The 22,596-nt window shown below is 53.1% G+C and overlaps 3 protein-coding genes across 6 annotated transcripts; 1 reads left to right on the forward strand and 2 right to left on the reverse strand.

The window, feature by feature from the left end:
• Window positions 1-48: 48 nt before the first annotated feature.
• Window positions 49-5,610, reverse strand: IRF9 (interferon regulatory factor 9). 4 transcript variants are annotated; one of them, XM_061430373.1, is made up of 9 exons: window positions 5,528-5,610; window positions 3,959-4,139; window positions 3,501-3,684; window positions 3,119-3,249; window positions 2,910-3,030; window positions 2,735-2,806; window positions 1,555-1,896; window positions 606-721; window positions 49-478 (listed from the first exon to the last, which is right to left on the reverse strand). In XM_061430373.1, exons 2-9 carry the CDS (start codon window positions 4,136-4,138, stop codon window positions 308-310), a joined length of 1,317 nt encoding a protein of 438 aa, XP_061286357.1. In that variant the 5' UTR covers window position 4,139; window positions 5,528-5,610; the 3' UTR covers window positions 49-307. The 4 variants fall into 4 exon arrangements, with proteins under 4 accessions (XP_061286357.1, XP_061286356.1, XP_061286355.1 ...); XM_061430372.1 differs by lacking the exon at window positions 5,528-5,610 and adding an exon at window positions 4,887-5,482; XM_061430371.1 differs by lacking the exon at window positions 5,528-5,610 and adding an exon at window positions 4,318-4,880.
• Window positions 5,534-16,923, reverse strand: RNF31 (ring finger protein 31). The gene is made up of 21 exons (XM_061430346.1): window positions 16,457-16,923; window positions 16,224-16,370; window positions 15,940-16,095; window positions 15,657-15,716; window positions 15,478-15,553; window positions 15,076-15,247; window positions 14,200-14,587; window positions 13,735-14,025; window positions 13,018-13,266; window positions 12,733-12,918; window positions 12,415-12,621; window positions 9,701-9,874; window positions 9,519-9,617; window positions 9,336-9,425; window positions 7,778-7,892; window positions 7,568-7,686; window positions 7,188-7,301; window positions 6,990-7,047; window positions 6,250-6,346; window positions 5,790-5,958; window positions 5,534-5,677 (listed from the first exon to the last, which is right to left on the reverse strand). Exons 1-21 carry the CDS (start codon window positions 16,646-16,648, stop codon window positions 5,624-5,626), a joined length of 3,213 nt encoding a protein of 1,070 aa, XP_061286330.1. The 5' UTR covers window positions 16,649-16,923; the 3' UTR covers window positions 5,534-5,623.
• A 70-nt stretch (window positions 16,924-16,993) lies between these two features.
• PSME2 (proteasome activator subunit 2) lies at window positions 16,994-20,904 on the forward strand. Its single transcript, XM_061430383.1, has 11 exons — window positions 16,994-17,758; window positions 18,072-18,104; window positions 18,541-18,603; window positions 18,848-18,934; window positions 19,025-19,055; window positions 19,142-19,239; window positions 19,790-19,858; window positions 20,011-20,078; window positions 20,248-20,302; window positions 20,600-20,686; window positions 20,777-20,904. The coding sequence occupies exons 1-11, from the start codon at window positions 17,711-17,713 to the stop codon at window positions 20,855-20,857; spliced, it is 720 nt and encodes a 239-aa protein (XP_061286367.1). The 5' UTR covers window positions 16,994-17,710; the 3' UTR covers window positions 20,858-20,904.
• The last annotated feature ends 1,692 nt before the right edge of the window (window positions 20,905-22,596 follow it).

Genomic DNA, 22,596 nt, shown 5'->3' on the forward strand with positions numbered 1-22,596 from the left:
CTCCCTGTGATCCCGCTGCCTTCTTCTCTCAATGAATCCGATGCGGAGTCCTTTTTCAGTAACATTTTATTTTAAATCCTTAGTGAAGATCTAAGACAAAAATATAAAGTGCTAGATTTTAGGGTTGGGGGCAGAGGGAAAGGCCCACTGCGTTCACACCATTTGGACTTGCCCTGTTCAGTTCCTCAGAGATGAAAGACGGTTTATCTCAAAATTGGGGGAAAAAAAGTCATTCTTGAGTTTCCCACCAATCAGTGTCCATGAGGAGTTGAGGGACAAAGTCATCACAGACCACCAATGAGAACGCTCACTGTGGGAGGCAGGTTGACAGCAAGGAGGCTGAGGCTGTCTCAAAGAAGACGGGCGGGATAGAGAGGAGAGGAGGCACCGGGTCCTGCAGGCTCTGCAGCAGAGACAGGGTGGCCGCCTGCTCCTCTGGGGTCTCCTTCAGCATACGTCGGGCAAAGGCCTGCTCCATCTGTGCGGAGAGGTGGGAGAGGGGTCCCTGAGCACCACAGGGCCAGATGCTATACCCCGGGCCTTCTTCCCCAGGATGCCTTCTCTGGAACATACCACCCCCGCGAAGGCAGGCTCTGCTGACTCACCTGCACTGCAATCAGACTCTGTGAGGTGTGGCTGGGGTCAGGGTTCTCCTCCCAGAAGTTCAGTGTCACTTGAAACTTGGGTGGGGGCCCCAGGCCCTGGAAGTACCTGGCCAAGTCTGAGAGAGAAAAGGCCAGGAGTTGGAAGAAAGAGAAGACAGAAGGCCCCAGGCAGGGAGGGACGAAGGAGGAACCCATAAGGGAGGAAGAGGGGTGGTGATGGGGCCACTCGGAGGCCAAGGCTAGAGCAGGAGCCGGGGGTGGTGGGACCGCTGTCTCGTGCTAGGAGCTAAACTGCTACTCACCTGAGGACAACAGGGAAAGGGCCCCTTTAGGGGTAGCCGATCGTCACACACCCTGAAACCCCTCTGCTGGGGGAGCTCAGGGTCCGCTTGGCAGCAGCCCTGGCTGCTGACACAGCCATGCCACACCTTGGTTGCCTGTTCACTCCCTTCCACACTCACGCTCTGCATCCCCTATATTCCTGGCCCCAGTCCCAAGGTCCCGTTGAGAACTGAATGGAGGCAGGAAGTGGAATTCTCAGCATGGTTGGGAGAGGGGGAACCCCAGGGCAGCTCGAGCAGTGGGTGAGAACATGTGACATGCACAGCTCTCACAAGTGTGGATGGTTGTTGTGCGAGTGTGTCTGGCGGGGGAGAGGGGTGTCGTGCAAAGCACACCTTCTTGTAATTACTGTATGCTCCCATGTGGTGGCGCTCCTGAGATGCAATATTATGGTGGTGAGCTCCACCTGGGCCTCACCTTCTGTGGCCTTGGCCCAGGAAGGAGGGCTGCCAGGGCTGAGCCCTGGGATGTGCACCACACAAGTGCAGGGGCCAGGCCTGGACTGTGCTGGGGGATTGGCTGGAGGGAGCACAGGGTGACGGCCGGCCTACAGGTGGGGAGTGGAGGTGGGGGAAGGGGCTCAGGTGCTTGGCTGGAGCAGCCTCACCTCTGCAGAAGTAGCTGGTTCTGAAGAGCTCCACGCACTCGTTGGTGGGCAGCAGGTGCGGACCCGGGCCAGGTGGCATCTGGGGCGCGTTCCAGGAGATGGGAATGGGGCAGAGGCGCTGCACAAAGAGGCCCCGGGAGTTGCTGGCCAGCAGGACCCCTCTCTGGAGCTGGTTCAGCAGACGGTGGGCGGGCTCGCGTGGGTCGGGTTTGGGAAAGATCACCTGCTCCATGCTGCACTGGGAGCTTGAGGGCTCAGCCACGAGGCGGCAGTCCAGGCTCTGCACCTGGGCCTCACCCACCACACGCCCGTTGTAGATGAAGGTGAGCAGCAGAGAGTAGTCTGCAGACAGAGAAAGGCCAGCTGCACCAGTGCCCTCCAGGGGGCCCACTGACTGGCAGGAAGTTCTGGAGAAATGAAGAGGGACACCTTGCAAATCCAATATCCTCATTTTGCTGGTGAGGAAGGTGGGCCTCACAGAGACCAAATGAGGGCTGGTAAGCACCAGGCAGGCTGCGAGGCGGGGGCAGCAGCTGTACCTTCTGAGGACAGAGAAGACCCTTGCCTTTCCTATCCTCATCCCCCAAACCTCAGCAGCCGGGGGCGGGGCGGGGGGCGGGCGGGTCTTCCACTCATGCTTTCCCAGCCCTTATGTATGTGTCCGACTCTCTGCAACTCCATGGACTGTAGCCTTCCAGGCTCCTCTGTCCATGGGATTTTCCAGGCAAGAATACTGGAGTGGGTTGCCATTTTCTTCTCCAGGGCATCTTCCCGATCCAGGGATCAAACCCAGGTCTCCTGCATTCCAGGCAGATTCTTTACCACTACACCATGGGAATTCCCTGGCTCCCAGCACTCAGGAGAGGAGCTAATACATAGGTTTCCACTGAGGCCTTAATGCTCAGGGTCTTACAGTTTACAAGAGGGTCCCTGAGATCAGGCCTCTACTTAACCCACAGAATCAACATCTCAAAGTGGATTTCCAGGTTAGAGAATGTGTAGGGGGTATTTTTGAGAAGTGAGCTGTGTGGAGTCTGGAATCTGGCAGGCATGCTGCCTAGAAACCAGTGCCTCTGGGTCAGGGAGCCTGCTGCAAGCCCTGACAGATTAGATAACACATACATGGCCTTAGGACGACGAAGGGAGACAGGGACAGGGGTGAGTCAGAAACGCCAAGTACCTGAATCTGGAGGGGGCAGAACCTCCAGGGACAGCAGTTCTCCCTGGAAAAGAGCCTCAGCTGTGTCCCTACCTGGAAGGGAGGCAGAGGTACTGGTCATTCAGAGTGGACCGGGGAGTCCAAGGGCCATAGGGTGTGGTGTGGAGGATGACAAAAAAGGCAGGGCACTCAGTACCTTCCTGAGGCTCAGGGCTGTTGCTGCTGCTGCTGCTGCTTCCGCTGCTGCTGCTGCTGCTGCTGCTTCCGGTGCTCCCAAAGTCTAAACGGCCAGCTCCCCCATTGGTCTCCACCATCTCCTGCAGACACAGTTCCTGTGGTTGGCCCACCTCGCCCCCAGTCACTGCTCTGCCCTCAGACCCATCCGGTTCCCTCCCCAGCTCTCACATTCTGAGGGGGCTCCTGGAGCAACGAGGGGCTGAGTATGCAGTTCTTTGCGGTAACTTCTTCCTCTTTCTTCTCAGAGGATGCAGAACTGTGGGGTCGCTTTGATGGTAATTTCTGGGTCCCTGATTGAGCTGTGGAACGTTGAGAGGGAGGCAAACGTCAGAGCCTTAAGTGGGCACAGAAGGAAGGGGAAAGACAGGAGGCAGTGAAAGCACTGGCAGGACTGGGCAGGGAACCTCCTTCCCAAGGACAGGGCAGATCTCTGAGCGAGGGGCCTGGAGGGAGGCCCACCACCCTCCTGGGAGGCGCAGAACTCCATCCTTCCCCCACACTCCACCCCCAGCTGCTGATTTTAAGAGTGGTGGGGCACAGGGACACCAACCGGGGACAGTTCCTGGTGGCAGCAGTCGGTACACCTTGTAGGGCTCGGCGCCATCCCTGTGGCCGATCTCAGGAACCTCCTCAAATTCACAACTTTTGTTGAGAGCACAGCGCAAACGAGTCTTCCAGATGGCAGGGCCTTCCGAGCTCCCCTCCCTGTACTTCCCCTTGTATATCGCCCAGGCCTAGAAGACAGCAGCAGTAAAGAAGAGATCGCTGGTAATGGACCACTGACCCGCCTGGCTTCATGGATGTACAGCCTGAGCGCTCGCACAGAAGGGCTCGAGCTAGGTTTATGCTCAGTTGTTGCCACCGCGAGATCCATGCTGAGTTTTGCCTTTCCATCTTGCGTGGGGCTGGTCCTACCCTCCAATCGCCCGTTTATCTGTCACCCTACAGGGTGACAGTGCCAGCGTGTGCTCCACCCCTCCCTCCGAGAGGCCAGTTTCCAGGCTTCACCTTGAAGAAGGCAGCATCCTGGTCCTCCCGGAAGTCCTGCTTGCCTGCGTGCTTCCAGGGGATCCGGAACATGGTCTTGGCCGCATCCTCCCAGCACACTCCTGGGAACTGCCCGCTCTCCACTTGCTCCACCACCCAGTTCCGGAGCTTTCGGGTGCAGCGCGTCCTGCCTGATGCCATCCTGGGGATAAGAGCAACAGAAGTGTCAGGGGAACTGACACTTTGGGAAGAGTGAGACCCTGGCCCTTGGGGTTGGCTTCTGGCCAGGGCCCCTGGAGATCCCATTTCTATTTTGCCTCCAGACGTATCTCAAAATTCTAAGGCTGAATTGTTTCATTTCTGCCATCACTAGCAAGTACCAAAAATGCTTTCTTTTTAACATCCCAAGCTGTGACGTCTGGAGGGAAATCCTAGGCACTGGTCTTGATATTTTTCAGGAATCTACTGTTTGGAAGAGAATTCCCCTGGTGTCCTGCTCCAGGTGAGATGTCCTGTCTAGATCCCCAGTGTTTACAGTAGCTGCTTCTGAACCCTCTTCACCCACCACCCACAACTCCTTTGATGTTTCCCAAACTTCCTCTGTGCTAGTCCCAGGAGCAGGTTGGGCAGGGAGCTGGGGCCTGGGGCAGAGCTGGGGCGGAAGTGGGCAGGGCCAGAAGGCAAGAAAACAATCAGGAGATGGGGGCAATCTTCTTCCCCAAACAGCCCCATAGCAGGTCCACCTGCCCTTGGCCTGTAGGACTTGGGACACTGGCCCCGGATCAGTCTTTCACTCAGGCCAAACTTCTAGCTCCCTAGCTCACAGGCCTTCTGCTCTCTATCCCTCAGTCTAGCAGAGGCGTCCCCAGAAGCCCCTACCACCACCTCCAGTCTGGCCGGGCTTTCCAAACCTAGGCCCAAGCTGATACCCATTTTTGGTTAATCTTACCTGAGCTGCTGTGCAGGCAGTTCCAGGTCTCAGCCGACCTCAGCTCAGCCCAGCTCAGCTCAGCTCAGCTCCCAGCTGGGCAGCTTCTGTATCTCTCCACCCCTTCCTACAGTCCCCACCCTAAGTTTCAGTTCTCCTCCAGGGAGGGCCCTTTCCCTGAAATCACGTGGTCTCAGAGTTGCAGGGCAACTGGTTACCACCAGGGGGAAGCAACATCTGAGAACCTTATGTTTAGAATCCTGCTGTCGGAAGGTGGAGGAAGGCCTCTCCTGCTTCAGGCTCCTTCCCTTTCCTCCCTTAAGATTCCCTTTGCTTGTATCTGACGTCTTTATGACACTGCTGCTTCCCCTGGGAGGCTGCAGTGTCCTGGAGTCTGGCCTGGGGCCTCTGTATATAGCTCTGTACCACTTGCCCATCTATATTCCCCCCATGGTGCCTGCTTGGTACCTACTAGGTGACCCTAGATATCAGCTGAATTCAATGAAAGAAACAAAGGAGGCAGGGAAGGAAGAAGCCCAGGCCAGGTGGCTGGATGGGGAGGTTGCCCTTGGCTACCCACAAGTTTTAACAAAGCTGTGTTCACCCCATTCCCCTTTCCCTGGTGCCCCAGGATGGTTAGGTCAGGAAGGAAGAAGGACTACCAAGAAGCCTGGGCAAGGAAATGCCTCTTTATTGGTGCTGGAGTTGTTCCTGTGGGAGTCGAACCACAGGCCCCTCTTTGGGACCCTCGCCCTCAGCTACTTCCTCCTGCGGGGGATACTCTGTCCCAAGGGCACCTCTTCTATCAGCTTCTGCAGAAAGAGAGAGAAGACGATGATGCTGGAAGCCTGGGACTCAGACACAGGCTGGAAAGGGGACTCCTAGAGAGTGGGGTCAGAGGCAAGGCTGGTGGGGAGGCTTCACCTGTAACAGGCGGGCGTGGTAGGTGGGGGCGTCCTCCCCGGGCAGCGCCTGGGGGCGCACGTGCAGGTAGCGCTCGGCAGCTGTCTCCAGTTCTTCCAGTTCATACAGGGTGGCTGGGTCCAGTGAATGGGCGTTGATGAGGCTCACAAGATACTCTTTGTAGTGCGCCCTGGGGAGATGAAAGGGTAGAACATTTGTTCTGTTTGGCTGATTTTAACTGAGTGAGCTGAGCACCGTGCTGGGCACTAGCGTACTCAGAAGAACCAGATGGACGCCCCTCACCTGTTGCTCTTGTGGGCACTTGCCAACCTGTGCGTGCTGCCTGCCGTGCCCTTGCCTGGAGGGCCCCCTCCCTCCCACTTCTCACAGGACGCACTACTCCCAGAGGCCCACTTCTCTGCCCAGGCACACCCCCAGTTCTCCCCGCAACACCAAGCTCCATGCCCCGCCTGGCACTCACTGGCAGAGGCCAGCATAGCCAGCGGGAGTCTCCTTGCCACAGGCTTCGTCCCGGAACCCGTTGGGAACTTCCTTCTGCTCCATCACTCGACAGCCACCTAGGGAAAAGGGAAGGGACCCTTTGCCTGGAAGAGGCCACTGACCACAAAGGCCCAGGAGAACGTGGGAGGCGGCCTCTGGAAGAGGACTGAGGAGAGGAGTCCCTGCTCTAACGGGGGCGGGGCAGGGGGGGGCGTTGGGAAACAGATGCCACTATGCAGACCACTTGTGATACAGAAGCAGGGATCTGCTGTCCTTGCGTTTAGCTAAGCTCTTACAAGGTTAGCTTATTCTGTGAAAGTCTCACTCTATGTAGATGGTGAGAAGTGGGATACATTAGAATCACATGTAACATCTTTTCTGTTGTCCTCACAGAACCTAAAACAGTGCAACTAGTAAGTCTCATTAAATAGGCATTGAGTTAATTAATGAATCACTATCCTTTGGGAATGGGAGAATAAAATTAGCATCAAGGTATCAGGTGCTTGAATGTGGCCTTACATAAAACAGCTGGGCTGTATGTTGGACACGAGCCCGCTTCACAGAGGAAGAAGCAAGCCCGGGGAGGCTGACTCACCAGAGGACACAGCAAGCAGGCACAGGACGGGCTCTGCATCCTGGTTCAACCCCACACCCAAGCCCCCCTTCATCCATCACACTGCGGGAGCCAGCCCCTCCTCCCAGGCCTGTCCCGACACTCACCTCCGGGCACTGCCCGGGCCCCCACTGGGGGTTCTGTGTTGAACATGACATTATTGTCCTGAGGACAGAAGGATGGGAGTTAGTTTCCCTGGATGCCAACCTGCTGATTTCTCCACGTCTGACCTTTCCCTTCCTGCCACCCTACACCCTGCCTCCTCTCCTGGGCAGCTGGCAAACCAGCCAAGTTGGCCACCCGACCTGAAGTAGCTTTTGCAGTCGGACAGCAGACCAGTCCCGCAGGTAGAAGAGGCAGTCTCGGGGGTGGTGGCCGTGCAGGGACTTCTTCACCCTGCAGTTAGGGTCTGGACATTTCTGGTGGAAACCCAGATAGGAGAGGGGCAGTTGGAAACTGTTGGGGTCCTGGCCTCTCAGGAACCCCTGCATGAGGGGTATAGGGGTGGGGGAGATGGAGACATTGGAGGGTCTGGAGCAAGCAGAAGCGGGGAGGGGACAGAGAGAGGTCCTTGACCTCACCCGCCCTGGTCTCCTCTTCCCCTGGGCTGCTCCTCCACTGCCTCCGCCCCTCCTCATGGGAGCCCCACCCTGCTACCCCTTCCATCCCAGTCCTGGGGGCTCACATTCTTGGCGTAAAAGGCACTGTAGCAGCCACTGCAGAACTGGTGGCGGCACTGGGTGCAGTGAAAGTGCATGCAGCCTCCCCGGGCCAGTGCGTACGAGAACTTGCACTTGGGGCAGTCTGCAAGGGTCAGCAGGTCAGGGTCGGGGCTGCTCCTCAGGCCCCAGGAAGAGTGTCATTCTACGCAATGAGAGATTACTGGGCACCTTACCTATGCCATTTTCCTGAAGGTACATCGCCAAGCCCTGGGCTTGGTATTCTGGGTCATTGGTGCGTTTCCAGTTCTGGAAATCTTCACAGCTCCGGCCTCGGTGCTGCTCCTCCCACTGCCAGAAGGAAGCAAGCTTCCCATGAAAGCTCCATGCCAGGCCCTTCTTGCTGGCCACCCCACTCAGATCCAGAGGGCCCTGACTCAGTGTACAGCTCTGCCATCCACCCTGTGCTCCAACACCAAACTGCAGGGCCAGCCTTGGTTCTCTCATCTCTTTACACCTGACACATTCACCAGCAAGTCTCATTTCTGTCACTCCAGCCCAGCTCCCCTTTTCTTTATCCCTACTCTGACCACCTTTACTCCAGGCCAGGTCAGGTCTCGCCTTGATTGCTTGCCTTGATGACCAGTCTCTCTGCCTCCACTCCTGCTCCGCTGTGGTTCAGCCTCCACCCGGCAGCCAGTGTGCCTCTGAATGCACACATCAGGCAGCTTCAACTGCACTGGGAGTGTTCTAGCTTGGAAGTTTGGAGGTAGGGTGGCAGGTGTTCACTTTATTATTGTGTTTCATAAGACAGACGCAAATTTTTGGTATCAAATATTTAACCTTTTTTATGAAGAATAAACAGCCAATTTTATTGGGCTCACCCAGACTAGGAATCCATTCAAATATTCAACATTTTAAAGGTACATGAGAGCGCACAACCCCTTGTTCAGTCTTAGAATGAAAGGACCTGAGACTTCCCCGGTGGTCCGGTGCTTCAGACTCCACACTTCTACTGCAGAGGGTGCAAGTTCGATCCCTAACTGGGGAACTAAGATCTTACATGACCCATGGCACAGCCAAAACAGAGAATGAAAGGCCAATGCCCTCCTCACTCGGCCTCATCATGACCTCTCCTGACCTGGCAGCCAGCTCCTCTCGGACCACCTGGCACTCTCGCCCTTGCTCTTGAGGCTCCAGACATACAACACTTTTTTGGATTTTGGCCTTTCTGTGTTTTGTTCTTTCTCTCTCGAATACTTTTTGCATAGTTGACTTTTAAATTTTCAGGCCTGAGCTTAAATTAAGCCATTTCATTTATTTCTAAATATTGATTTACTTTTGGCTTTGATGGGTCTTAGTTGTGGCAAGCCACTGGGGCTCTAATTGTGGCGCATAGGCTCAGATGCCTCAAAGCATGTGGGATCTTAGTCCCCCGACCAGAGATTGAACCCCTGATTGCAGGGCGGATTCTTAACCACTGGACCACCAGGGAAGTTCCTAAATCAAGCCATTTTAGAGAAGACTTATCTGACCTCCCAATCCCATGTACCAGGTAGGTCCACCCTGTTATTCCTGACCTCAGACTCCTATTTGTTTTCTTCATAGAACACATGGTGATGTATATACTTCTGTTCTCACTCCCTTCCTCAACCTTGCCCCCTCCCTCCCTTGCTAGTCTGTAAGCTCTTTGAGACCGGAGAGCTTGTCTGTTCTGTTCTGTAGCAAACCCCGAGCCTAACACAGCACCTGCAGTGGCTCAGCAGGTATTCCAAAAGGTTAGACGTGCCTCACCTGGCGCTTACAGCGCACACAGAAGGTCTGTTGACACTGGGGACATGTTGCTTCCAGCTGCTCACGCTCGTATATGAAGCCAAAGGAACACTGTGGGTGCAAGAGCATAAAGCTATCTAAGGCCTGACCGCGTGCTACTCCCCACCCCTCCTTCCGGTCAGCAACTCTGGGCAGCCCACTGACCTGGGCACACCACAAGAACTTGGGGTCCCGCATGAGCACGCCCTCCGTCAGCTTCTTGTGGAACAGTGCATAGGCATCTGGCTCTAGGCTCTCTCGAAGCTGGGGACAGGATGCCAAAGTGGCGGGTGGGCAAGGCTCCTGTTCAAAGCCCAGGGCACCCGGAGTCCGAGGGACTGCCCTACCTGGATGTCGAGGGTGGAGAAGTAGCCGAGCAGCTGGGTGTCATCGGTGAGGTCGGGGCGGCCACATCCAGGGCACGCCATATCTGTAATGTGCTTCTCCTTCAAGGCGATGGTGAAGTGCTGGCGGAAGCAGTCGGGGCAGATGGTGCACTCACAGGAGGTCAGGGACTGCATCTGGTGGAGGGGAGAGGATGGGAGGGGAGGGGTCAGAAGCTACAGCTGCCAGCCGGTGGGAGGGGCAGTGGCCTGGTGTCTGCTACAACTGGTCAGGCAACCTAAATGTCTGAAGACCTTCAGATGGAAAAAAAGCAGACAATGGTGAGACCTAATGTAAATGGAAGAAGACACTCTAAAGGCATCCTCAGTCAATTAAAAGCAAACACATGATAACTGAATCACTCTTCTGTGCTGTACACCTGAAACTAGCACAACATTGTAAAACAACTACACTCCAATAGAAAATAAAATTTAAAAAAACAACAAACATTAATTAAAAAGGAAAAAAGGGAGGGGGGGTATTCCCTGGTGGTCCAGTGGTTAGGATTCCACACTTCCACTGCTGAGCACCTGGGTTCAATTCCTGGTTGGGGAACTGAGATCCTATAAGCCATGTGGCATGGCCACAAAAAGCAAACATACAAACATCCTTGAAATGATAAAACTATAGCAATGGAGAACAGACTGCTGCTGCTGCTGCTGCTGCTGCTAAGTCGCTTCAGTCATGTCTGACTCTGTGCGACCCCATAGACGGCAGCCCACCAGGCTCCCTCATCCCTGGGATTCTCCAGGCAAGAACACTGGAGTGGGTTGCCATTTCCTTCTCCAATGTATGAAAGTGAAAAGTGAAAGGGAAGTCGCTCAGTTGTGTCCAACTCTTAGCGACCCCATGGACTGCAGCCCACCAGGCTCCTCCATCCATGGGATTTTCCAGGCAAGAATACTGGAGTGGGGTGCCATTGCCTTCTCCGGGAGAACAGACTAGTGGTTGCTATATGACAGGAGGAGGGGAAGAAGGTTACAACTATAAAGCTGTAGCACAAGGGGGTTCTTTTGTGATATCTTGATTGTAGTGGTGGTTACATGAATCTACATGTGAGATAAAATTGCAGACAAGTACACACATAAACCAGAAAAAATGTCAACAACCTCAGATATGCAGATGATACCTCTTTAATGGCAGAAAGTGAAGAGGAACTAGAGAGCCTTTTCATGAGTGAAAGAGGGGAGTGAAAAAGCCAGCTTAAAACACAATATTAAAAAAACTAAGATCATGGCATTCAGTCGCACCACTTCATGGCAAATAGAAGGGGAAAAGGTGGAAGCAGTAACAGATTTCCTCTTCTTGGGTTCTAAAATCAGTGTGGATGGTGACCACAGCCATGAAATTAGAAGATGATTGCTTCTCTGTCTATGAAAAACCTAGACAGTGTATTAAAAAGCAAAGACATCACTTTGCCAACGAAGGTCTGTATAGTCAAAGCTATAGTGTTTCCAGTAGTCGTGTACAGATATGAGCTGGACCATAAAGAAGGCTGAGCACCAAAGAATTGATGTTTTCAAACTGTGGTGCTAGAGAAGACTCTTGAGGGTGGGTCCCTTGGACAGCAAGGAGATCAAAGCAGTCAATCTTAAAGGAAATCAATCCTGAATACTCAATGGAAGGACTGATGCTAAAGCTGAAGCTCCAATACTTTGGCCACCTGATGTGAACAGCAGATTCATTGGAAAAGACCTTGATGCTGGGAAAGTTTGAAGGCAGAAGGAGAAGAGGATGACAGAGGATGAGATGGTTGGATAGCGTCACTGATTCAATGGACATGAACTTGGGCGAACTCTGGGAGACGGGTGAGGGACGGGGAGGCATGGTGTGCCGTAGCCCAGGGGGTTGCAAAGAGTTGGACGCAACTTGGTGACTGAACAACAAACATCCACGTCCACGAACAAAATGAACAAGGTCTGCAGTCTAGCTAATGTTGTACCAATATTTATTTCTTGGTCCTGACACTATACTACAATTATATAAGATATCACCATTGGGAGGTGGGCAGAGCACACACGACTGTACTATTTTTACAATTTTCTGTGAGCCTACAATTATTTTAAAATAAAAAGTAAAAACAAACAAACAAAAACACAGAGCCAGCCTAACTAACCTGGGCTGTATTTGGCCAAAGAACTGCCACTTCTGACCTAGAGTTAAGTTAGAAGGGGCTCAGGAGATAAGAGGGGCCTATCCCTACCAAACGGGTATTTGATCAGGACATTAAAGAATTACTGGTAATTTTTGTTGGCGTGACAGTGGCATTTGTGCTTGTATTTTCAAAGAGTTTTATCTTTTAGAGATAGATATGAAAATATTACAGGTGAACTATCTGATGTCTGAGATTTGCTTCAAAATAATCCTGTGTAGATAAGTAAAGATTGGCCATACATTAATAATGGTTGAAGCGTGATGTTGAATACATAGTGGAGGGAGGGAGGCTGAATTTCTTATACAATTTTCTCTACTATTGCATACTTGAAATTTCCCATAATAGAACATTAAAAAGAAAAAGAGAGAGAGGTGGCCTATTCCTGCTCTCCCCTTCCCAGAAGCCTTCAGGGGCACATGGGCAACTGCAGAGCAAAAGACAACATGAGAGACAGGACCCGGGGTAGAGGGGAGGCCCAAAGGGAACAGAGCGATTCTAAGGCTGGAGGCAGTGGAGACTCACCCGGTTGCGGGGCAGGGCCCAGCTGCACACGGCACACTCCTGGGCAAGCAAGCGGCGCAGGAAGGCCCGGTCCTGGCTCTGCCTCACAGCCTCCACCACGTCCCCCAACTCATAGTTCCTTGGTGTTTCCTGCAGCAGCGCCAGCGCCAGCTCTGCCCGGCCCCAGCTGGGGAGTGAGTGGACTGCCAAAAGCCGTCTGACCAGGCTCTGCAAGGCGATTCAGGCGGAAAGGGAAGAAGTGGCTGTCAGACCCCAGGGAGCCTACCCTTCAGCCTGCCCTCAGCCCTACTAAGTGGGCTCTTCACCTCCTTCCAGCACCTGCTTATCTGGCCCATCCCAGGAAGGGGTGGGCTCAGGGCCACTGTCCCAGAGGCGCTGATGGAAGGGCTCCAGGCGCTGGCGCTGTAGCTCAGTCAGGGCTCGTGCCACATCACCCCCATGTTGGAATAAGGCTTGAAGAGACCCTTCCTCAGGCTCGAAGCCCAGGGACCGGAGCTCCTGCACCTGTGAGTTGGGAGGGGCGAGAAGCAGTGAATCAGAGCGTGAGAGGCTCTTAGATCCACAGCCCTCAACCCTGCCTCACCTCCAGGATGGCTGCTATACCTTCCTCCGCCGGGTCCTCACACACTCTTCCACAGCTTCATCCAGGTTGCCATGACGATCCAGCCAGGCCTTCCGGGCCTCCTGACAGGAAAAGGCGCCCAGCCCTGGGTCCTGCTGTCCAGCCAGCTCAGCCACCATCTCCAGCACGTACGGCAGCTCTGAGCGCAGCCACTGCAGGGGCACTTCGGTGCCCGAGTACTGTAGAGCCGAGAAGACCTCCTCTGGACAGGCGCCTCCAGCTTCCCCTTCCTAAGAAACAGCCCCGCTCAGATAGAGAGCCCATCAGGAAGGGCACACTCCATCCCCCCCTTGAAGAAGTGAAGTTGCTTAGTCATGTCCTACTCTTTGTGACCCCATGGACTGTAGCCTACCAGGCTCCTCGGTCCATGGGATTTTCCAGGCAAGAGTACTGGAGTGGGTTGCCATTGCCTTCTCCAGGGGATCTTCCCAACCTAGGGATCGAACCCGGATCTCCCGCATTGTAGACAGACACTTTACCGTCTGAACCACCAGGGAAGCCCATCCCCCCCTTAGCCTGAACCAAAATGCTGACAGTGCTTGAGACCATGGATCATGTGAGCAGTGCACAGTCTGATACCTGCCGTGGGGGAAGGGTTCAGGCAGCTGCTGCTGACAATGACAGGTTTTGAGAACGCCCATCAATCAACTGCAGCCTTTCCCTTCCCCGACAAGCTCATCCCAGGCCCACGTCCTCACCCGGATCTTGAGCACCAGCTGGAGTCCTTCTTCCCTCATCTTGTCTTGGCGCTGCTTCTCAAGGTCCCCACAGGAACTAGTCACGGGGGCATGGAGGGGTCGTGGAGGCCCTGGTTCAGGGTGTCGCTCTTCCAAAGAGCTGGCATGGGGCTGGGGGGTCTGCTGTACTGGGACGGGGCTGCTGGTCCGGTTGCACATAGCACATACCCAGCCAGGGCCCGAGTTGCAGAAGGTACAGTGAATACAGTACCACGCTGGAGTCTGGACAGGGGAAAGCACAGTATCCCCCTGCTGGAAAGGCAGAAAGAATTATCCTATCAAAGGGTGGCTAAGGCTCAAAATGGAAATATAGGAAGCTTGGGGGAAGATACCGGGGAACTAAGGGAAAACAGAGGATGAAGAAGTAGAGAATGGCCTGTGGTAACAGATGTAAATAAAGAGATGAGAAGGCCAGGAACAAGATACCTGAATGGGCTTTAGGCAAATGCCGGAATCCTGAGAATCCACCACCAAGCTGGGAGGCTGAGCCAGCCGAGGTCGCTCACATATGGCACACAGCACGGCCGCAGCCTCGTTCTCAAAGGTGCAGCTCTGGCAGGCCCAGTGACCCCGAGAAAGCTCAGGTTCTAGGCCCCCAGTTCCTTGGGGACCCTCGATTCCCGGACCCAAACCCTTACAGCCTCGGGGCCGATCACAGGCCACACAAAGTACTGCCCAAGGTTCATTTAATAGGGCACAGGCAGAACAGGGCCAGAGCAGACGGGCACTTGCAGGATCGGGGGGAGAAAAAGAGCTGTCTCCCAGGGTCGGCCCGGAGGCTGGCTGAGGCCGTGGTGGAGCTGAGGCAGGTAGGCTGTAATGGATAAATAGACATGGCCTGCTGAGGGGGTTGCCTAGGCCTCTTACCCATGGGCCCCCCTCATACCCTGCAGGACAGCACATGGCTCTGGCCTTTGCACATGTTATCCTCTCTGCCTGGAACATTCGCACACTCATAGCCTATTCATCAGTGAAATGACAGCTTAAAGTTCAGGTCTGGCTGGTAAATATCTCAGCCTCACCCCTATTAGACACTTAAAATACTGCCAACTGATTGAGCTGATCCTTCTGACGAGGGTGCATCCTCCCACTACCTATTCGCACACCATGACAATCTATTTTGCTATGACTGGTATGTATATCTTGCTTGGTATGTATGTCTATGATCTCCTGAAGGGCAGGAGCCAGCTGCTTGGCATCTATGAAACAGTCTTTAGCACAAAATCCAGCACACAGTAGATTCAAGGAATATTAAGTTCTCTCAATTTTGCTCCCACTCAGAAAAGAAGATCTCTCTCGCACCTGGGGTGGACGGCCTGAGGGGCTCCATGCAGGGTCTGGCGATGGTGATGTGCACGTTCTGGGTGTCCGTGGAAGAGGCGATCACAAGTTAGACACAAGGCCTGTTTACAGGCTGAGCAGTGGAGCGTGCCTGGGGCAGAACCACAGAGGAAGCAGGGAGCAGGAGTGGAGCCTGGAGAATGGGAGACAAAGAACAGAGTATCTTTCTAAAAAAGACCAGGTTACATTTGAATCAGCTGTGGAGGGAAACAAATCACAGACTACTTTTCAACACATCTTTCTACCCAAAGAAACAATCTTAATCTCTTTTTTAAAAGAAAGGGAGATAATCAAGAAGAAAGAGGAAATTTCTATCAACATGATCTACTAGCACTCCTTCCCCCTAATACATAACAATAATACCTGCAGCAGAGGGTATGGTGAGGGGGCTGGGAGCAATCTCTCTCAGTAAGGGGGCAAACTCTGAGAGCTGCAGTAGCTGTGGAAAAAGGACAGGGAATGAGTAAGGGCTTGGGGACACAGGCCCACAACAGGTTTCCTTTGTTCATCAGGCCCCAAAGCCCCATTCCTGCCTTCCTTACATCATCTTCAACCTTGTCTTTCAGCAGCTGCTCCAGTGCTTGCGGTTTTGGATGTGCATTCTGCAAACAAGATGAGAAGAGTTCCCACCTATAGCCTTAGAACAAGACCCTCCCTCAAAGCCCTGGTCTCCCAACATTCAGAGTGAAAAGAACAGAGAGATCCCAAGTTACTGTGGGGACTATGCCTGTGATTCAGCAGTATGAGAGTCCCCAGACTGGCTTTGTTGTTAGGCTAGTCTCCCCAGCTCTGGTGCTTAAGTCCTCAGGACCAGAGATACCTTACCTGTAACAACAGATTGAGCTCTGTCCGAAGCAGCAGTACTTCCAGTGTGACTGTAGCAACTTGCCGCTGATCCGGCTCCTCCTGCCTTTCAGGAAAGCTCAACCCATCTGGCTGCTCCTCTGTGTAGCCATACAATCGCAGAACATCCCGGCCCCCCTACCACACAGGCAAACCAGTTACCGCCCAGCAGGCCCCCTTCCCAATAGGGCTGGGACTTCTAGCCAACTCCCAGCCAAGGCTAAGTCCCATTAGTCCTACTCCCATTAGGGGCTCAGGGGCTTCACCTGCACAGCATCCACCGTAGAACGAAAGACAGGGTTATTAAACTTGACCCCGCGCCAGTACCGAGGCCTCTGAGGGCTTAGGAGGTTGCGGCCATATTTCTCCAGGATATTCAGGGCCGTGGAGAGAGTGTTGAGGTAGTTTCGGGGCTGGGAGCAGTCAGAGAGCAGAGAGCTGTGAGCCCCGGCCCAGCCTCAGGTCCTCTGTCCTCCTCCCGAGCCGGGGCGGGCCTCACCTCCCCATGAGCGTTGCAGCGGACCAGGCGTGCAGCATCCAGCTGCAGGTAACGGGCTTCTGGCGGCAGAGAGGTGCCCAGTAGCGGCCAGAGCTGCTCCTGCGTAAAGGCCTGCCCGGAATCCCTCCTCAGGGCGCTCGCCAGCTCCTCGCGGGCCTCCAGGAAGGCCCGCTTCTCCTCCTCCCCCGGCATCCTGAGACAGGAGTCAGCCCCGGCCCGCTGCCAAACTGGACCGGGCGCAGGCTGTGCACGGCCCGAGCACCGCCCGGAGCGTCTGGGGTCTGGCTTCCCGGCCCGACCCTGGTCGGTGCGGACGCCCCGGGTCACTCAGGCCACGGTCACTCTTCGGCCCCGGGCCCCATGCCAGGGTTAGCGGGAACAGGAAGTACTAGGAAAGAGGGCGGGATTGAGACCCAAATTCAGGGGAACGGGAGGGGTTTAAACTTCAGATGGGGTGGGGCCAGGAAGTCAGGGGGCGTGACCATGAAGACCCAGCCAATTATAATGGTAAATAGTCCCTGGCTCCTCCCCCAGAGCGCCTAGGCAATAAACCTCGTTCTAGGTCGCTTCCCCTCTTTGGTCCAGGCTGGTTCCACCCTTCTCCGGGTGGCTCCCGGTGCGGGGTTACTTTATTCCCCTCAAAGTCCTCCTCTCTATCCGCACCCCACTGAGGAAATCCCACTCAGCTGGGGACTCAACTCTGGCCAGCCTGAGCCCGTCAAGCCCCTCTGTCAGTCTTGAAGATACAGCGCCCTTCAGGAGGAAGCCCCCTCTCCTTCTTCCATATCCTCTATCCTGTCTCCCTCCTACTACTTCTCCCACTCACTCTGATCCCTCTCTGACCCTTGCCCGCAGTCGAGCCTTCCTGGGGGAGCCACACCACTGAGCACCCCCTTTCCCACTCTCCCACCCTTCTCATCCCTACACCAACCCTGACTATTCTTGGGCGGTCCTTTCCCTTCCCTCTAAGCCTCTCCCCTTCGAGAGACAGCCCCTGTTCAATCTCCGCCTGTTCCACTTGTCCTAGCCCCTCCCCCGGGCAGCCCCTGGGCTTGTGACCAGTCGACACCGCCTCTCCTACTCGCACAGGCTGAGAATGGCAGAGGGGCTCCCTACGGTTTGCTGCCTTCCAGGGGGAGGGGGAAAAGAAGGAAAGGGGCGGGGCTGAGGGGGGCGGGCCTGGACGTCGGGAGTGAAAGCGAAAGCCCAGGCGGCGAACTGGGGGACCGGAGATCTAGCAGCAACTGGAGCAGCATGGCCAAAGCTTGTGGGGTGCGCCTGAGCGGGGAAGCCCTCAAACAGGTAACGGCGGACCGGGAGGCCAGGAAGGGGCCGAGGAGCCCCTCTGAACGGAGGCCAGACTGGGTGCTCCGGGGGAACGAGGCCGCACCAGAGAAATCTCCCAAGCTCTCTAAGTGCTTTCACTTCTGCCCCGGGGGATTACAGATGCCACCTGCTCTCTGGACTATCTCTGCACTGAGCATAGGTTTCCAGGGAAATTTGGCTTGTGGTGCGAAAGAACTGAGCCAAGTTGGAGGGCATCCCATTGAGGGTGGGATCTTACTCTGGACAACCGAGACCCTTAACCGACATCCGGGTACTGCTCTCTGTGCAGGTGGACGTCTTCAGGCAAAATCTTTTCCAGGAGGTAAGTAAATCTTCAGGATTCAAGCGATTTAACCCAGAATCTAAAGCCAATACTTGAGGGTTGCAACTTCTCAGACTGATCCCCAAACCCACCCTCGCCCCGTGTCCTACTTTATCAAACCTTCACCCAAGATAAGCTCTTAATTGTTGATCTCTACTTTTACTTTGACCTCTCTTAAAACCGTCCTCAGTTCCGTCACTTCCTCTCCCTTCTTTTGGTGTGGAGGGAAAAGCCATGGCCCCAAAGTAGGAATGAATACCACAATTCTTGGTTCTGCTGCGTCCCAGCTTGGGCAAGTCCCTTCACTTTTCAGGGCTTCAGTTCCCTCATTTGTAAATGTTAGAGTCAATGATTTCCAAGGGCCCTTCCAGTCCCACTTCTCAGACATCTCACTGAATGTCTTCTGTGATTCTGACCGTTGCAATATAACCCACAGGCTGAGGAATTCCTCTACAGATTCTTGCCTCAGAAAATCATATACCTTAATCAGCTCTTGCAAGTAAGTAGTGTGAACTCCTCCTGCCCATCCCAAGGCCTCTCTCCTCTTCATCCACTCTCTCTAGCTAACAACTGCATTCTGAATGCAGAATACAGTTGTAAGTGGTAGACGGGGAACATTAGAATAACATGAAGCCTGAGCCTAGGTTCCGAGGCAGAGGGTGGGTGTGATGTATGAAGGGAAGTCTGTGACCCAGGTTGAGGGGGAAGAGGCTGGGCAGCCCCTGACAATGAGCTCTATGCAGGAGGACTCTTTCAATGTGACTGACCTGAATTCTCTCCGGGCCCCACTGGACATCCCGATTCCAGACCCCCCACCCAAGGATGATGAGGTGAGGCACTCAGGGTGTAGGGCTCTGGCTATAAACGCTGTGTAAATGATGGCCCTCCAACCTCCGCTACTTTTCCCCTTTTTCCCTTAGATGGAAACAGATAAGCAGGAGAAGAAAGAAGGTAAAAGAGGAAGAGGTGGCTAGGGAAAGGGAAATGGCACATTGACTGCTGGATGAGAAAGGGTCTAAATCCCCTCTTTCTCACAGTCCCTAAGTGCGGCTTTCTCCCTGGGAATGAGAAGGTTCTGGCCTTGCTTGCCCTGGTTAAGCCAGAAGTCTGGACTCTCAAAGAAAAATGCATTCTGGTAAGCCTGGGAACTGGGGGACATAGAGAAGACAAACAAGGCCAGGCCCTAGATACTCAAGTCCTTCATTCAGGAACTTATTCCCCAATTAGGAAGCTTCCTTCTGTGCCTTGTGTTTAGATACCTTTTGTTTATCACAATGTTGATCACATCCCCAAGTCAGATGGTGCTGTATCCACCTCCATAACCTCTGAACCTACTGCTGTACCAAGTATGCAGCACAGGTGCTATGATATAGTGAGCTGGTTTAAGAACTTAGGCACTAGAGGGAGACTGCCTTGGTTCAAATCCTGACTCTATCACTTACCTAGCTGGTTACTTAAAGTAAGTCACTTAGACATCCTGTGACTCAGTTTTTTCATCTGTTGAGTGGGTACAATAAGAATATTTACCTTGAAAGTTTGTTGTGAAGATTAAATGAGATATATAATACATAGCACAGTGCCTGGCATATAATAAGTACTCAGTTAAATGTAGGTTTATTAGGAAGTAGCAGTAATAAGAACAGAGAGTTTGTTGAATGATTCCTACATGATATCTTTTAATGTAGGTGATCACATGGATCCAGCACCTGATCCCCAAAATTGAGGATGGAAATGACTTTGGGGTGGCAATCCAGGTAAGAAAGGGTATGTGAGGATGCTGAAAGCAGGGAGAGACTTGGAGAGAAAGGGACAGGAGGTGGACATGAACCAGGAGGAGGTGGGAGATAGTGAGCGAAGGAGGGAGATGAAGTGTTTTCTTTGCCTCCCATCTCTTTTGTCACCACAGGAAAAGGTGTTGGAGAGGGTAAATGCAGTCAAGACCAAAGTGGAAGCCTTCCAGACAACTATTTCCAAGTGAGAACAGTTGGAGGGCTAGTATGGGGGTCTGCAAGGACATTTATTTGGACATGCCCAAAGCTGAGCATGCCCACTGGGATGTAGCAGGGCTTTGGGAAGGGTCTGAGGGACTCTCTCTCTCTCTCAGAATAGTCATTCCTGTGGTTATTCCTCTTGCTTCTGGTAGGTACTTCTCAGAACGTGGGGATGCTGTGGCCAAGGCATCTAAGGAGACCCATGTAGTAAGTACATAGTCTACCTGCCTTTTAGCTGAGGCTGGCTGGGGTGGGGGCGGGTGAGGAAGTGGGGATAGAGGTCCTCTTTGTCTTGTTTATGACCTTTCCAATGTGGAGTATATTAAGCCCAGGAAAACTGATTTGGGCTTCACAAACCTTGACCCCTTTCTCTGATCCTGTGTGATCCCATATCTTGGCTGAGAAGGGGTTCATTCTTCAAGTTACCTATTCCCTATATGAGCAAATGAGACTAATATCCCACCCTTCTATGGGGCTGACTCAGCTTTGCTTCTCACATCCCAGATGGACTACCGGGCCCTGGTGCACGAACGAGATGAGGCAGTCTATGGGGACCTCAGGGCCATGGTGCTGGACCTGAGAGCTTTCTATGTGAGTCTGGAGTAAGCCCTTAAGGGAGTTGGATGAGGGAGGCAGGGGAAAGGCCAAGAAACTGACTGTTGTCCTCTGGCCTTCTTCCAGGCTGAGCTTTACCATATTATCAGCAGCAACCTGGAGAAAATTGTCAACCCAAAGGGTGAAGAGAAGCCATCTATGTACTGAGCCCAGGGTTAGAAGGGAAATAAATGACCTATACTTTGTGTAGATAACCTCTGGTGTGTGTCTTTCATTCAAAAAACATGTACTGTCACCTGGGCTTCTCTTGGGGCTCAGATGGTAAAGAATCTCCCTGCAATGTAGGAGAGCCAGGTTTGATCCCTGGGTCAGGAAGACCCCCTGGAGAAGGAAATGGCAATCCACTCCAGTATTCTTACAGTAGCCTCAAGACTTCTCCATCCATACAGCACTGATGATAAAATATCTAGGTTAATGATGAAAAGATTCTCCACAGTGAGGGACACCTAGAGAGGTTCACAGAGTTACATGGAGAAGAGAAGAGGGAGGAGGGAGATAGAGGTGACCAGGAGAAGAGGGGGAATCAAAAGGGGAGAGCGCAATCTAGCCAGTAATCAATTCCCTATCTGCTTTCCACAGTCTGGAACACTCAGAGAGGTTCACGGAGTTACACAGAGAAGAGAGGAGGGAGGAAAGAGATAGAGGTGACCAGGAGAGCAGGGGGAGTCAAAAGGAGAGAGACCAGTCTAGCCAGCAATCAGTTCCCTAAGTGTTCTCCACAGCCCGGAACACCCAAAGAGATTCACAGAGTTAAGTAGAGAAGAGAAGGGGGAGGGAGGAGATAGAGGTGACCTGGAGGAGAAAAAGAAGAGTCAAAAGGGGAGAGAGCAACCAAGCCAGTAATCACACTCCTAAGTAAAAAATGGGTACTGAAGATTGGATTCTTAAAGGTACAAAATTGATAACAAATACCAAAAAGCAAAGATTAAAAATCTAGAGTAGAGGTTAGACTCTCAAAAATACAATATTAAAAAAAAAAATCGCAAAAATTATTAAAAATATATATACAAAATATGCTTTAAAATAGGGTCTTTTTTTGCAAGCTAATAGGTTTTTTTAAATGAAAATTAAAGGAGTAATAACTTAAATTTTTTAAAAATTAAAAAAATGATAATAGTAAAATATATCTAGGAATTTCTCTGGAGCTGTTGAGGGCAGTGTGGGGTCAGTTCAGTTTCAGATAGTTCCTTGTTCTAGCTTATACTTCTCAAGGTCTATAGGCCCCTTCTGATGTAGTCAATGCTAACTACTGGGTTTTAATCTGTTGCACCTGTCACTTCCAAAACCATTCCCTCTTCTTTATTTTGGCTTCCTCTGTTTGCAAGTCTCTTCAGTATCTGATTTCCACCCTGACGCAAGGGGGTGGTGGTGGACACTTTTTTAGGCTTACTTGTTCAGTCGTGCTGTGGGGAGGGAGGAACACTGCAAACAAATATCACTGGTGTGTGTGGGGAGCGCTCACAGTGTCTGGGCCACACTGGGTTTGTCCCAGTTCACGGCGTGTGTGCTTTCCGGGTCTACACTGCTCAGGCTTCAGGTTGCTCTGCAGGGGAACTGTCTAAAGTGGGCCTTGGGTTGTATGCACTTCCCAGGTCTAAGCTGCTCAGGTTCAGTTTCTCGGGTACTCCACAAAGGCACAGTCTCGGTTGGGCCTGCGCTTTGTGCCCTTTCCAGGTCTGAGCAGCTCAGGCGACCAGGTGCTTGGTGACCACAACACTCCAGTATTCTTGCCTAGAGAATTACATGGACAGAGGAGACTGGTGGGCTACAGTCCATGGGGTCACAGACAGTTGGACACGACTGAGCAATTACACTTTTACTTTCAAGTGTCACCTGTGTCCAGACACTAAATGTGAATGATGTGGTGATAGGAAAGGCAGCGGTGC

Source organism: Bos javanicus, chromosome 10 (genome assembly GCF_032452875.1).
Source record: "Bos javanicus breed banteng chromosome 10, ARS-OSU_banteng_1.0, whole genome shotgun sequence".
Classification (NCBI taxonomy): domain Eukaryota; kingdom Metazoa; phylum Chordata; class Mammalia; order Artiodactyla; family Bovidae; genus Bos; species Bos javanicus.